Source organism: Nelumbo nucifera, chromosome 1 (genome assembly GCF_055504915.1).
Source record: "Nelumbo nucifera cultivar China Antique chromosome 1, China Antique-T2T, whole genome shotgun sequence".
NCBI lineage: Eukaryota > Viridiplantae > Streptophyta > Magnoliopsida > Proteales > Nelumbonaceae > Nelumbo > Nelumbo nucifera.
The window spans coordinates 146,551,595-146,567,042 of NC_142649.1; the positions used below are offsets into that span (position 1 = coordinate 146,551,595).

The window sequence follows — 15,448 nt, forward strand, 5'->3', positions numbered from 1 at the left end:
AATACAATTTCTTAGCATGATCCCACACCTCTTTGGCTGTGTCAAGGAACATGAAGTTCACACTGATTCTGGTTCCATACTGTTCCACAACCATGTGATAGTCTTTGCATCTTCCTGTTCCCAGTCTTCATACTACTGAGAATTAGTGGGGGATTTCTCCTCTCTTATGTGCTTTACCTTCTTCTTCGCCTTCAGATAAACCTCTACAGACTTGGCCCAAGGGACATAATTTTCTCCATTCAGTTTAATGGAGGTCATTTGGACATTCAGGTAGTCAGTAGATATCATCACACTAGGTTTACTATCACTGTTATCTGCCATTGCCGAATTCCCTTATCAGTGAACCCTGAGCACTACACACTGCACATTGCACACAGACACTTCACCGAAATTAGCACACTGATTTCAGCAATAACAAAGGCTGAAAGTCGTACTTGTAACACCACAAACCCTACTCTACAGCTACCAGAAGTTTCACCATTAAGTAAACACTACTTCCCTTTGAATCACACACAAACCAGCATAAACCCTAGCATAAACCCTAGCATACTGCAATCTGAAAACCCATCATACGATCTGTACCACACCTCTCATGTGTTCCATAACAGAAAATATGCATAAAAAAACTCCTTACCTCATCGCCTGAAGGCCAACCACACGAAGGAATGAAACACCACTGTACCACACGCACCACACACACCAGCCCTACATTAACTAGGGGAGGGCTTAGAAACCACAGCAACCAATCACCAACGACACCACCGGAGGCATAGAAACCTCCAAGGGAAGAGGGCGATCACTCCTTTTCAGCCCTTTTCTCAGTCTCCAACGAACGGCCGAGAAATCCAAGAGAAACCCTAGTTCGAATGCGCAAAAAACAGAATTCTAGCAGGTCTGATTTGTTTGATGTTGCTCTGATACCATGTTAAAGTTCAGCCTGCTGTAGAAGTCTATTTTGTTTGTTAGCTGAAAGGTAAAGTAAACAGCAAGACGGAAGAGAGAAAAGAAGAAGGAAGAAAGGGGAAGGAGAAGAGAAAAAGTCTGGTTCGAAATTAGGAAAAGTCATCCCTAGTTTTGGCCAGACCTGTTATTATATTATTAATGTAATTGGAAAAGACATAAGTGCCCTTATTTAAGTAAGAGGCACTCGAACTAACATAATAGTACACATCAGCACTCTCAACAGGTACAAAGACCAAAATACCCTTTCACAAACAGTTACATATGTTGGTTATATGGTCTGATGCACCAGAATCAATAATCCAAGGGATTTTATGATTACCTGAAGTCATAGCATGATTTGTAGAAGCACTAGTACCTGAGTGGGCAAATGCGGATGAAGAGGTGCTGCCTGAGGATGAAGTTGCAACAGTAGTCTCCCAATGATTAATTAACCTCCCATATCTCTCAAATTCTGCCTTCACTATTGCCAGTTGCTCTATAGTAGATTTTTCTTCGCTTTCTCTATTTCCTTCTTTAGATGCTGTAGCAACATTTGCATTCTTGGGCTTTCCAAGCTGACCATTTTTGTTAAAGTTGTTCTGAATCCTTTCTAGAAGAATATCTGGATGAAGTTTCCAATAAGTATCCTTAGTATGTTTCGGTTTCTTGTAGTACTCACATATCACCTCTTTCTTCTCAGTCGACACCTTTGGTTTTATTCTAGCATGTGCAAAATGTTTTGAAGTTGGTCCCTGTACCTGTACTTGCCGCCTACTCTCTTCACTGCTCACCATAGAATATGCTTGAACAAGTGTTACTTCATCCTTGGCCAGAATATTTTGTCTCGTAATATCAAACTTAGATTAAGTCCTATAAAAACTCAAACGCCCTATTTCTTTCCACCAATTTTCTAAATGTCTCTGCATCCTTGGTGCTCTTCCATACAACTGTTTGCATAACATCAATCTCCTGCCATAGTGACTTCAACATTGAGTAGTAGACAACTACACTCTTCTCCCCTGTCTCAGTTTGTTCATATCATTAGCTTATAGGCCCTTGCAACATTCAATTTTTGATAATGCGTTTCTGTAGCACTATCCCAAATCTCCTTGGCTGAAGTCATCAAGAGATAATGTTGGCTTATGCGAGGCTGCATAGGGTTGACTAACCATCCAATCACTGTGTAGTTCTCCTATATCCATTTCTCATATGTAGGATCAGTCTCTGCTGGTTTCTCCTTACTGTTTGTGATAAACCCCAATTTACCTCTTCTACAGACATAAATATTTATAGATTGTGCCCAAGCTAGGTAATTTGTTCCATCCAGTTTGATTGTAGTCATTCCAATCAAAATGGAACCTACTGGACCAACCTCGAACACCAGGATCTGCTTCATCTCACTCCCAGATTGCTTCATTGAACGAAAATAAAAAAACAAGGTTTTCAGTCTTTATAGACCTAACTGAGCTCAGTTCACTGCACCCGACTTTTGGGGAGAAAGAGAGAATAAGTAATCACTCCTACCAATGCTTCCCAAACCTCTTCCAACTACAACCACCCACTTTTGGAGATCAAAAGGAACCCCCAAAGCCTTGAGCGCCACACCCAAATAGTCTCTTTAACCTGTAACTACAAACTCTCTACTTGGATAGGGTTTTGGGCAAAAAACAACAGCCCCACTTTCTTGGCAATCTATCTACTGCCATATTTTGACTCTCCAAACCCTTTACCAACTAGGCATAAAAGTCCTTTGAATAAACACCAACTTATCTCCATGCACTCTTCTAATTGAAGGGTGTATGGGAAAAGAAAGGAAAAACAATAAAGGAAGACCCACTTTGATACTAAGATGTGATTCAGTCCAATAAAAAATTGTAAAACATTTCAGGTTATAGCAAAAGAGAAAGAAGAAGAAGAAGAAACAGCAAGAAGAAGAAGAAGAAGAAGAAGAAACAGCAAGAAGAAGAAGAAGAAGAAGAAGAAGAAGAAAATGGAGAAGAAGTGAGAAAGTAGGAGTTCAATGGTCTCGTCTTCCACTTAAGTCTGCCCTTAAGTGGGCATCCAACTCATCAACATACTTAACGAAAGCATAAAAAGAATTGAAGGTCCACAGAGAAACAAAACGGCAAGGAAGAATTAACAATAAGATAGTAATGGACTAGGGCCCATTCGGCCCAGTCTCTCTACAGCTACAAATATTGGACCTATTCAAATCATTCTCCCTTTGATGATGTTTGGAGGAATTGGAGCTTGGTAGCTTTTAGTGCAGTGTAGAGAATTAAAGCAAGGGTGGTTTGGACACCTCCCATTGAAGATTGGCTGAAACTAAACTTTGATGGGAACAGTCAAGGCAACCCAAGTCCATGTAGCATAGGAGCGTCTGTAAGAGACAATGGGAAATGGAGACTCTTTAAAGACAGAACCATATGCAGTCCAACAAGGCACCCAAATCCCAAAAGTGTTAGGTGTGGAGAAATTAGTGATAGAAGGGGACTCCCATTGAGTGATTTGGTGTTACAGAAATGAAATGAAGAAATTCAAATGGCTAACACAACAGATGATTTTAACTATACAATGGGTTGGAAGGGAGGCCAATGCACTGGCTGATTCTCTAGCTAAGCAAGGGGTAACAAGGGATTAGATGCACTGAGCCCATTTTTAAATCTATTGTATTCCTTTGTTAAAGAGTGAGGCTGCACCTCACGCCTCCCATTGGGATGCTTGTAACAGATATTATCCTTTTGTTCTTGTTGTAAGGCTCAAGTGTTCCTTGTAACTGATGTTAGTGGGACAGTTTCAGCTACTAGTCCTTTCTTTCTTTTTTTTCTTATTGTTCTTATCCTAGGATATGCCGCCAGGGGCATACTTGTAATTTTGTCTTTTTTATAAAGATTAATATAAATAGAAGACTGGCGGGTACCAGTACTGAGTTTGCTTTTCTTTCTATCATCCGAACCTCTCTTTCTTTCTCTCTCTCTCTCTCTCTCAATCACCATAAGCAACAACATGGTATCAGAGCGGGATTTATGGGCTGGAGAAGACCTGTGATCCTAGCATCAGCCTTTCTAAAGAGGATTGGACATGGCTACTTTTCTATCAAAAAAAAAAAACCTAGCGGCGATTGGTCTCAGTTCTCTCTGGCGGCTGCACTTACAGAAACCCTAGCGGCGGCTTGTGTTTTCAATCTTCTCTGGCGGCTGTACTTCTGCTGAAACCCTAGTGGCTCCAAGCGACAGTTACTGAAAAACACCTAGTTGTGTCTGGCCGTGGGATGGTGCTGGTCTGCTGAAACCCTAATCGAAGGAGGGTGTTGATGGTGCAATGAAACCCTAGCAGGTTCTGATCTAGTGCTGAACAGGTGTGGTTTTGTTTTAGTTTATCTCAGTATTCTTTATCCAATGGTGCGTAGGGCTTATGCTTTGATTATATGATTATTAGTTTGAATAATTGGATGGTTAGAGTGGGGGAACCACATTCAGACTGACAGTAATGTCTGTATTGGTGGTGCTGAACCAATGACCGGACTATTTATTGTTCTGTTTGGACGTTGTAGTGACTAATCTCTTATTCTCAGCAATAGTTTTTGTGCTCTCAACAATATTCAATAGCTTGTTGCTCACATTCTAGGAGTAAACCCTGAGTTGCCACATTCTAGTTGTGGCAGCTGTGCTGTTTGGTGGCATTTGGACTGGTTGGTTGTAATATTCAATGGCAAGTCATGAACTGACCTCACGGGGAACACCCCAACCCGCAACACAACAGGTATGGGAGGTGAAACCATGGTTTTTTCCATGCCAATTACCCCCTTGAACGGTCTGAACTACCTGGAGTGGGCTAAGAGTGTAAAACTCTATGTAACGGCAAGGGGTAAGGCTGGTTACATCAATGGAAGGGTGAAAGAACCCAAGGGTGAGACGACTGAACATGATAGGTGGGACCAAGAAAACAGTATGGTGATGTCTTGGCTCCTCGCAGCCATGGAACCTGATGTGAAAAAGAATTTTATGTGGGCAGACACCGCCAGTGAGATCTAGGAACAGACCAGAATTACCTATTCTGAGCAAAGGCATTATGCCAAGATTTACCAACTACAAGCTGAGTCCTCAACATGTAAATATGGAAACCGTAGTTTGTCCTCGTATTATTCAGCTCTTACCTCCATATGGAAGGAGTTGGACCATTATCAGGCCATAGAGTGGAAGCACGATGATGATGCTAAGGCCTACAGGAAGCTGATGTTTGCTTTCTTGTTAGGGCTGAACCCTATATATGAACCATTAAGGGTGCAGATCCTAGGAAGCAAAGAATTGCCTACAGTACACGGAGTATACTCCCTTGTCCAATCTGAAGAAAGCAGGCGAAGTGTGATGGTTATAGCTGAGGGGGAGCAACAAGTTGCCTTGGCTGCGGTGAATAACAGCTCAATAGGGAAGAAAAGTGATCCTAAGAAGGCAGCAAAGAATCAAGAATAGGGTAAATGTCACTTGAAAAGAACGAGTGCAGCACATGTGGCAACCCAAGACACTCAGGTTGCCGGTAGTACCCGGGACCCTCCTAATAAGCCTGACCCCAAGGAGGATATAATGAATTCATTCAGAGAGCATATGGAATCTTATGGTAGGGCATTGCGGCAATTGGACAGCTCAGTCACTGGTACTCCCTCTACCTCTTTTGCATCTACTTCAGGTAATGTGGCCTCTGCATTCCATGTCACTCCCACAGATTCCCCTTGGATTATTGACTCAAGGGCCTCACATCACATGACCGGTAAGCCTAACCTATTCCATTCTTATAGCCTTTTGTTAGGAAGGGATAGAGTGAGACTTGCAGATGGTTCCATTTCTTCCATTCCAGGTCAAGGATCGATATCCCTTCCCCATGGCCTTAACCTGAATTGTGTATGGCATGTCCCACAACTTCCCAAAAAATTGCTTTCAATTAGTAGCATTACAAGTTCTTTAAACTGTAGTGTAACCTTTTTTGCTAACTCATGTGTTTTTCAGGACCTAACTTCTAGGAGGACGATTGGTAGAGGAAGCCTGGTGGACGGTCTCTACATTCTCGACAACAAAGCTGGTCTCTCCGTGTCATCCTCAAAGTCACATAGTCAGTCAAATAAGAGTCAAATTTTGTTGTGGCACAGTCGTTTAGGTCATGTTTCCTTCGAAGTAATAAAATGTTTGTTCCCACTTTTATTTAAGTTGTGTTCAGTGTCAGAGTTCATGTGTCAAATGTGTCAGTTGAGTAAACAATGTAGAACAACCTTTCATTCAAGCAATAAAAGATCAAATGTTTCTTTTCATGTTGTGTATTCTGATGTATGGGGGCCTACAAATGTAATCTTTGAGGGTGGATATAAGTTTTTTATTACATTGATTGATGATTACTCTCGCTATACATGGGTAATCCCTATGCGTAGCAGAGACGAGGTTCCAAAGATAGTGAAAGACTTCCAGAGGATGGTGTTTACACAGTTCCATGTTGAAATATAGATCTTCCAATCCGATAATGTGAATGAATACTTCCATGGGGAGTTAAATGAGTTCTTCGCCTCCCATGGGTCTATTCATAGAAGCTCATGCGCCAGAACACCACAGCAAAATGGGGTTGCAGAAAGAAAAAACAAACACCTCCTTGAGGTAGCCCGCATGATGATATTACACATGAATGTCCCAAAAAGGTTTTGGGGGGATGCTATACTTACAACTGCGTATGTCTTCAACCGCATGCCCTCTAGAGTATTGAATTACATGGCCCCTTGTCAGTTACTGTACCCTCAGTCACCTTTATTTTCCATCCCCATGAGAGTCTTTGGTTGTCGGGCCTTTGTCCATGATTTGTCTCCATCTAGAGGTAAGTTAGACCCTCGGTCCATTCCTTGTGTCTTCCTCGGGTACCCATCCTCTCAAAAGGGGTATCGGTGTTTTGACCCAGTTAGTAGTAAATATTTTGTGTCTATGGATGTGTCCTTCTTTGAGTCCGAGCCGTTCTTCCCTCCTTCTCCTTAGGGGGAGAGTCGTAGTGTGGAAGAGGAGAAGCAGGTTTAGGTGTCTCTTCCTTCTATTCTGGACCTCACTCCCTTCCGTGTCTTCCAACGTACTCGTCGGAGAGATCAGCAGTGTGATAGAAATGTGGAGTAGCCAAACACTGAGCAACTGACATCATCAGAATCCCAGGAGGTAAGTCCAACCCCTAACCCTACTCCCACTGTGGACGACCTAGACATCCCTATTGCTCAACGAAAGGGAGTCAGGTCTTGCACTACCAAACACCCCATTATCCACTTTGTTTCCTATGACCACATCTCTCCCTCGTACCGAGCCGTCCTATCGGCAGTTGACTGCATCCCTGTTCCCAAGAATGTTGCAGAAGCCTTAAAATACCCTGAATGGATAGATGCCATGAAGGAGGTGATTGATGCCCTCCACAAAAATCAGACTTGGGAATTGGTGGATGCTCTAGAGGGGAAAGAACCCGTGGGGTGCAAATGGGTGTTCACAGTTAATCACAAGGCAGATGGAACAGTTGAAAGGTACAAAGCAAGACTAGTAGCCAAAGGGTACACAGGTATATGGAGTTGACTATGATGAGACTTTTGCTAGGGTGGCTAAGATGAACTCGATTAGGGTTCTCCTATCCTTAGCTGCTAACTTTGACTGGGAATTGCATCAACTGGACATAAAGAATGCCTTCCTGAATGGTGACTTAGAAGAAGAGGTATACATGGTTCAACCTCCTAGATTCTCTGCCAAGGGAAGTGAAAACAAGGTGTGCAAGCTACGAAAGTCTCTCTACGGCTTAAAAGTCTCCCAGAGCTTGGTTCAGTAAGTTTCACATGGCAGTTCAAGAGATGGGGTTCCAACAGTGACAGTCTGATCATACACTTTTTGTGAAGAGATGTCAGGAGCAGGTTGCCGTATTGATAGTGTATGTAGACAATATCATCGTTACAGGGAGTTGGAGTTCAGAGATACAAAAATTGAAACAATTCCTTGCATCCAAATTTGAAGTGAAAGATCTAGGACTCCTAAAGTATTTCCTTGGATCGAAGTTGCCCGTTCAAAAAGGGTATCTTTGTCTCTTAAAGGAAATACACCCTTGATCTATTACGAGATACAGGTAAATTAGGTGCAAGGCCGACAGACACTCTTATGGATGCAGACCACAAGCTAGGTGACTGTATTGGTGAACCTCTAAAAGATGTAAAGCAGTTCCAAAGGTTAGTGGGAAAGCTGATTTATTTATCCATGACCCGGCCAAATATTGCCTATTCAGTTGGAGTTCTGAGCCAATTTATGCACTCTCCTAAGAAGCCACACATGGAGGCAGCTGAGAGAGTCCTTAGATACCTGAAGAAACATCTAGGAACAGGCCTACTATTCAGTAAACACAATCACCTAAAGGTGGAAGTCTTTACAGATGCTGATTGGGCAGGAGCTATGGATGATAGAAAGTCCACTAGTGGGTATTGCACATTTGTGGGAGGAAATCTGGTGACCTGGAAGAGCAAGAAGCAAAGTGTGGTAGCAAGATCAAGTGCAGAAGCTGAGTATAGAGCTATGGCACATGGGGTGGTCTTTTTTTCTCTTGGATATATCAAGTGATTTTTCTTATTAACTAAGTTATGTTCTTTCCTCTAAGTAACACTAGAGGAAGAACTTTACATGATATGTTTTATGGTTGGAAATTATCAAATTATCAAATTCATTTACTTTTAACTTTAATGGTTTTTATTTTGTTATTATGGTTAATGATATTATGTTACCTATCAATTATTCTTTGAAGTTTGTTCCATGAAGATACATGTATTATAGCTAGTCAGGCTGGGAGTTTATTAATATAGGAAAATTCCATCCTTTTGCAGCACATATTCCTTTATATCTATATCCTTTCCTTAACACTACAAGCAAAACAAGACCTTTTGAATATTTGAGGCTTACCAGTTTGGGTGTTATTGGTGCACTTGTAAAGGTACAGTTTTGCATTTTAAAGTTTCATGCATAGTTAAGGTTTCTGTACATATCTATGTATTTAAATCACATGTAAGCAACTATTTGCATGGAAAATAGTGGTGGTTTTTGGCACTGTAATGTTGCATGTGTTTCTGGTTAGAATGCTGCCAAGGTGGCACAGCCAAAGGGGATTCAAAACTAGTAATTTGTTGGATGAATGAAAACTCTCCAGGGGTTTGGTTGTACAAGAACGTTTAAAGGGAAATTAATTGCCTAGCTAAGGAAACTAATTTTACATCCAAGTGGGTGAGAAGGACCACATATGGATGCCAGGTTCCTTAACAAAGCAAGAGGTTAATAGGGAGCAACTGTCCTGGGCAGAGTCGTAATCGATCTGTTTTATTTTGGTTGTTGGATTCTTCCCAACTTGTATATATAATTCACATGATTTAAGTTTCATTAATAAAGCTTTCCTTTGCTGATCAAAAAATGCTACCAGGTTGGCACCACATTGGCATTCTGAGTTTAATGTCATTTGAACTAGAGACTTATGACATCTGACATGGCCTTCTCAGGAATCTCACTGTTTGAAAGTTAATGGCTAGTGGTGTTTACATAGCTGTTCAGCCCAATGCTGCTCAACTATGCAGCACTACACTGACAAATACTTCTATTGTGTTTTAAGGATGATATTTATGATCAAAGATTGTAGTCAAAATCATACATCAACTAGGGAAGGGTGGGACTTTACAGTTTATCTGATTTGAGTATAGGTTAATGGGTTATCTTGGGTTAATTTGGCTCAAGCAATTTTATCTATTTAATATGCATCATGTTACCTACTCCGAGCTGCTGTTGTGTGGACAATATGGGAAGAAAGAAATAATAGAATCTTCAATGAAAAGAGCAGAAATAATAGAATCTATTTAATATGCATCATGTTACCTACTCCGAGCTGCACACTGGGTAAAAACTTTGGAGACTTTCAGAATCTTTTCATTCAATGATATTATCAGATCCTGGCCTGAAGTTGCACAAACTGGAAACCACCCTGAAAAGGTAAGACAGGATTGGAAGCCACCAACTGAAAGTAAACTAAAACTGAACTTTGATGGTAGCTCTTTGGCTAACTTAGGAAGAGCTTGTATTGAGGGAGTGATTAGAAACCATCAAGGCTTGGTGGTTGTGATGTATTCAGGCTCAGCAGGTATAGGAGATTCAGTCGTGGCAGAAACAATGGCACTGCTACAAGGGTTGATATTAGCACCAGCATGGTCTCAGAAATTTGGAAATTGAAGGTGATTCACAGCTAGTAATTCATTTGGCAAAGCACCATGGAAATTCAGACATGCATTTAGGGAGATTGATGTGATTGCAAAGAATTTGAATGCAAACTTCAGCTGGGTGAGAAGAACTGCAAACGGGGTAGCAGATGCATTCGCTAAACAAGGAGTAAATAGGCAAAGTATTTTCTGGGCATACTTGTAAACGTGTACTGATGAGTGTGAAAATTTGAGGGAAAAAATGAATTGATTGTATTGTCTTGGAAGGAGCATATACACAACTTTATATAGAATTACAGAGCTAATTTACAGGGTGATAAAATAGGAAACCAACTTTTCCTAAAAAACTAATTTCTATATCAGTGGGATTCTCCAATTAATATCCCATGATTCTAGGATATCCCATGATTCTAGGAAATTAAGTTTCCTAAACTGATGGACCTAAAATTATGGAGAATCAATCAGAGAGTCAATCTTCTACTTTCCAACACTCCCCCTCAAGCTGGTGAATATGCATCTTTCATTCCCAGCTTAGAGATAAGTCCTTGGAATGCCACACTGCAAAGCCCTTTTGTCAGCACATCTGCCAGTTGACCATTCATTGAGACGTATGGAGTGCAAATTAATCTGCTATCCAGCTTTTCCTTTATGAAATGCCTATCTATCTCAATGTGCTTTGTCCTGTCATGTTGGACGGGATTGTGAGCAATGTTAATAGCTGACTTGTTGTCATAGAATAATCTCATTGGACCTTCCCATCTGATCTTTAGGTCTTCCAAAATTATCTTGAGCCATAGTAATTCACATACTCCCTAAGCCATTGCCCTGAATTCTGCCTCCGCACTTGATCTAGCTACCACATTCTACTTCTTTACTCCTCCATGTCACAAGATTTCCTCCAAGGAATGTACAGTAACCTGTAGTGGACCGCCTATCCATGGGAGAGCCTGCATAATCTGCATCGGTTTATGCCTCTAGGGTTAATCCAGTATTTCTTTTAAACAAGATTCCTTTGCCAGGATTAGCCTTTAGGTAATGTAGTATCCTATAGACCGCCTGTAGGTGAACCTCTTTCGGGTTGTGCATAAACTGGCTAGCCACGCTCACGGCATATGCTATGTCTGGCCTTGTGTGGGCAAGATATATAAGTTTTCCTACTAAGCTTTGGTACATTTCCCTATTCACGGCTGGATCTTCATTTGCTTCTCCCAATTTGTGATTTGGCTCAATCGGTGTGGAGGATGGTTTGCATGCTAACTTTCCTGTCTCTCTTAAAAGATCTGTTACATATTTCTGTTGTGAGATAAAGATGCCTTCTCTGGAATGAGCTACTTCAATCCCTAGAAAATACTTCAATCTCTCAAGTTCTTTTATTTCGAATTCTTTGACTAGGCATCTTCTCAAGGCTTCCTTCTCCTTTTCATCATTTCCTGTGACAATTATGTCATCGACATATACCAGAAGAGCCGTGACTCCCCCTACATCCGAATGCTTTATAAAGAGTGTATGATCTCCCTGACTTTGTTTGTATCCAATGGCAAGCATAACTTTAGTAAATCTTCCAAACCACGCCCTAGGTGATTGCTTGAGACCATATAGTGCCTTTTTCAACCTGCAAACTTTATATAGCCCGGAGGAATATCCATGTATATCTCCTCCTCTAAATTACCGTGAAGAAAAAGCATTCTTTACATCAAATTGCTCCAAGTACCAGTCGAAGTTAGCTGCTAGTGACAACAAAATTCTTATCGTATTCATCTTAGCCATTGGAGCGAATGTCTCCTGATAGTCAACACCATAGGTTTGTGTATATCCTTTTGCCACGAGTCTTGCCTTGTATCTTTCTAGAGAGCCGTCTGTCTTGTACTTTACTGTGAAAACCCACTTGCAGCCCACGGGTTTCTTTCCTGGTGGTAGGTCAACAATTTCCCATGTTTGATTCTTATCTAGAGCCTGCATCTCTTCTCTCATAGCATCTTTCCATTTCTCATCAGATAATGCCTCAGATAAAGTATTAGGAATATGAATGGTGTTTAGACTAACTAGGAAACTCCTATGTGATGGTGAGAATTTTTTAAAGGACACAAAATTTGCTAAGGGATATAAGGGATGTTTAGTGCATTCTCTTGTGCCTTTCCTAAGGGCAATAGGAAGATCTTGGTCAGATGCTAATTCAGAAGAAATTTCTGGAACTGTATTTACATCATTCTCAGGATTAGGAGTTGAATCTTGAACCTGCACAAGATTAGGATCCTGGTTTCTTCTTCTTGAATATACCTGCAATCTCATAGAGTCACAAAGTTCATCATTCTCTGTCATGGGTCTGGTATGAATGGGTGAAGAAGTTGGTTTGGTTTGAGGTGGTTCGATAGGTGCAGATACGGATTGAACTGGTATAGATGCTGAGTTTGGGTGTTGAGAAACCGTAGGTAGACCAAGAGGGAACAATTCTCTGTCCTTATCTTCAATGAATGACAAAGACTCCCCCTAAAGATAAGGTTGAGTGAAATATGGTGTTTTTTCTTCAAAAGTGACATCAATAGAGACAGAATTTTTTAGTAGGTGGGTGGTAACACTTATAACCCTTTGGGGTGGACGAATAACCCACAAAATTACACTTGATGGCTCTTGGATCTAACTTCCCTCTATTATGGGTATGAACATGGACAAAAGCAGTGCATCCAAAGATTCTTGGGGTGAGATTATTTGTTGTACGTAGATCGGGATAAAATTGAGAAAGTATTTCCATTGGTGTTTTAAATCCCAAAACCTTGAAGGTAATCGATTTATAATGTATGCGGCTGTAAGCACAGCTTCCCCCCAATAGGTTTTTGGAACATGCTGGTGGAAAAGTAAGGCTCGGGTTGCAGCTAGTAGATGACCATTCTTCCTTTCTGCTACTCCGTTTTGTTGTGGAGTATTAATGCAGGAGGATTCATGGATAATCCCTTCTTTTTGAAAATATGGGGATAAAGTTTGGTTGAAATAATCCCGTGCATTATCCGATCTAAATCTTTTGATTCTGACCCCAAACTGATTTTGGATCATGTTATGGAAATTTGGGAGTACACTACTTACATCTGATTTAGATTTAAGAAGAAAGATCCAAGAGACCCTACTGCAATCATCAATAAAAGAGACGAACCATCGTGAGCCAGACACATTTGGAACTGTGGGGGGTCCCCATATATCACTATGGATCAAAAAGAATGGGACTGAACTTCTCTTGTTACTGATTGGAAAGGGCACACGCTTGTGTTTTGCAAATTCACACACATCACAATGAAAATATTCAACACTCAATCCTTTAAACAAGGAGGGAAACATAGTTTTCAGAATTCCAAAAGATGGATGTCCTAGTCTAAAGTGATGAAGCCAAATGGTGTCTTTGTTGGATGATGAAAGGAATGGCAGAGATAACTTATCCTGGACAATATTTGATTTGCATGATTCTTCAAGATAGTAGAGTCCATTCTTCTCCTTAGCAAGTCCAATCCTCTTCCCCGAATCCTGGTCCTGAAATATACAGTAAGAAGGATAGAAAAGCACATTACAGTTCATGTCATGGGTGAGTTTTTGGATGGATATCAGGTTAGTGGACAATTTTGGAACATGAAGGACACTTTTTAGTGTAAGTGATGGATTAATATGGATATCCTCAAGGCCAGCTATGGTAGTAAGGGAACCGTCTGCAATGGCTATTTTTCGATTGCTTGGGCAGGGGGTGTAAGTGCTAAAATGTAGTGAGGAGTGAGTCACGTGATCTATGGCACCTGAGTCAATCACCCATAAATCCCTAATAGGTTCATCTGAGACATTTAGTCCGTGAGGAATAGAAAACTTACCTGAGATTGCAAGAGAGCCTGTACCACTAGGTTTCTCCAACGATCCCAGAAGCCCCTTTAACTTTTCGATCTCCTCCTTATTGAACTCGGTCTTGTCTGGAGGCTTTTCTTGGCTCGGCTGATTTGTGGTGAAGTTAGCTTGACTTCGACTCTTCTGTTGTCCTCCTCGGTAGCCCCATTCCCTATTCGATGGTTTACCATTCAGCTTCCAACACTTCTCTTTAGTGTGCCTTGGTTTCTTGCAATAGGTACACCAAAGAGACTCCTTGTTGTCCCGTGCAGAGGACAAATCTGTCTTCATTCCTTCCAGTATTTTCGGTTGTTCCATCCTTGTAGTCATGGCTGATTCTTCTAGTACTTGGGGTTCAAGCATAACCCCCCTACGGCTTTCTTCAGCACGAATCAGAGAAATAGTCTCATTTAGAGATGGTACCTCTTCTTTGCCGAGAATCTGGACCCTAACTTGATCAAATTCTGCGTTGAGTCCTGCAAGAAAGTCATAAACGCGATCTTTTTCGATAAAACTCTTTAGGATTGCTGCATCCGCTGCACATTTAGTCTCAATGCACCGATAATGATCGAGTTCTTGCCACAGGTTCTGCAGTAAATTTGCATACTCGGTAACTGTCTTGCTGCCTTGTTTAGTTGCTCCAGTCTTGACTTTGATTTCGTACACTTGTGCTGCATCACGTGCTTTTGAATATGTTTGTTGGACGGCATCCCAGATCTCTTTAGCCATGGATAAAAACATACACGTATCGCTGATTTCAGGATTCATTGAATTCCATAACCATGACATGATCATGGAGTCAGCTTCGTCCCATGCATCAAATCTTGGATCTCCTTCCTTCGGTCCCGTCCCTAAGAGATGGCTAAGCTTTCCTTTTCCCTTTAAATATGTTCGAACAAACTATATGCTGCCTGAATGTTTTGCAGGTCGCCAGATGCTTGATGTGAGGAAACTTCTTCCGATTGTGCAGTAGTATTTGATACGGTGGCTTCTGACATATTGGGTGGGCTTCAAGAAAGAGAGAAAAAAACAGACAATGAAGGTCTGAAAAACTTAGTAAGGATTGGCGATGAAGGCCTAAAGAATCTTTCAGCCAATGTAAAAAAAAAAAGGTAACTGTAATGCTCCACCAAACTGAAGAGTGGATCGAAACCACTCAAAATCAAAACTGATCCAAATGAAACCAAAGGGATTCAGTAAATCTGCTCTGGGCAACACCAGATCTAAAATTTCAGACTGATCTGATGTCTCTACAAAGAGATCAAAGAAAAAAAGGATGAATCCAATGGCGCAACAATCAAGAAGAAGCAAAAATGTAGAATTCAGATCTGTAGCCGATCTCGAAGAAGAATCAAGGACACTCAAGAATCTCCCAAATACTGTTTGAGAGTTCTTGAACGCAGCAGAGATGACCAA

At 41.1% G+C, this 15,448-nt stretch overlaps 1 protein-coding gene across 2 annotated transcripts in view; it reads left to right on the forward strand.

Moving 5' to 3' along the window:
- Nucleotides 1–15,448, forward strand: part of LOC104588295 (uncharacterized) — a 49,299-nt gene that overhangs the window by 19,634 nt on the left and 14,217 nt on the right. Inside the window, exon 5 of one of the 2 annotated variants that reach the window (XM_010246163.3) lies at nucleotides 8,807–8,913. The exons of the other annotated variant lie outside the window; for it this stretch is intronic. Within the exon in view, the coding sequence (XP_010244465.1) occupies nucleotides 8,807–8,913 (107 nt within the window). The remainder of the gene's footprint in view (nucleotides 1–8,806; nucleotides 8,914–15,448) is intronic. 2 annotated transcript variants of the gene reach the window in all.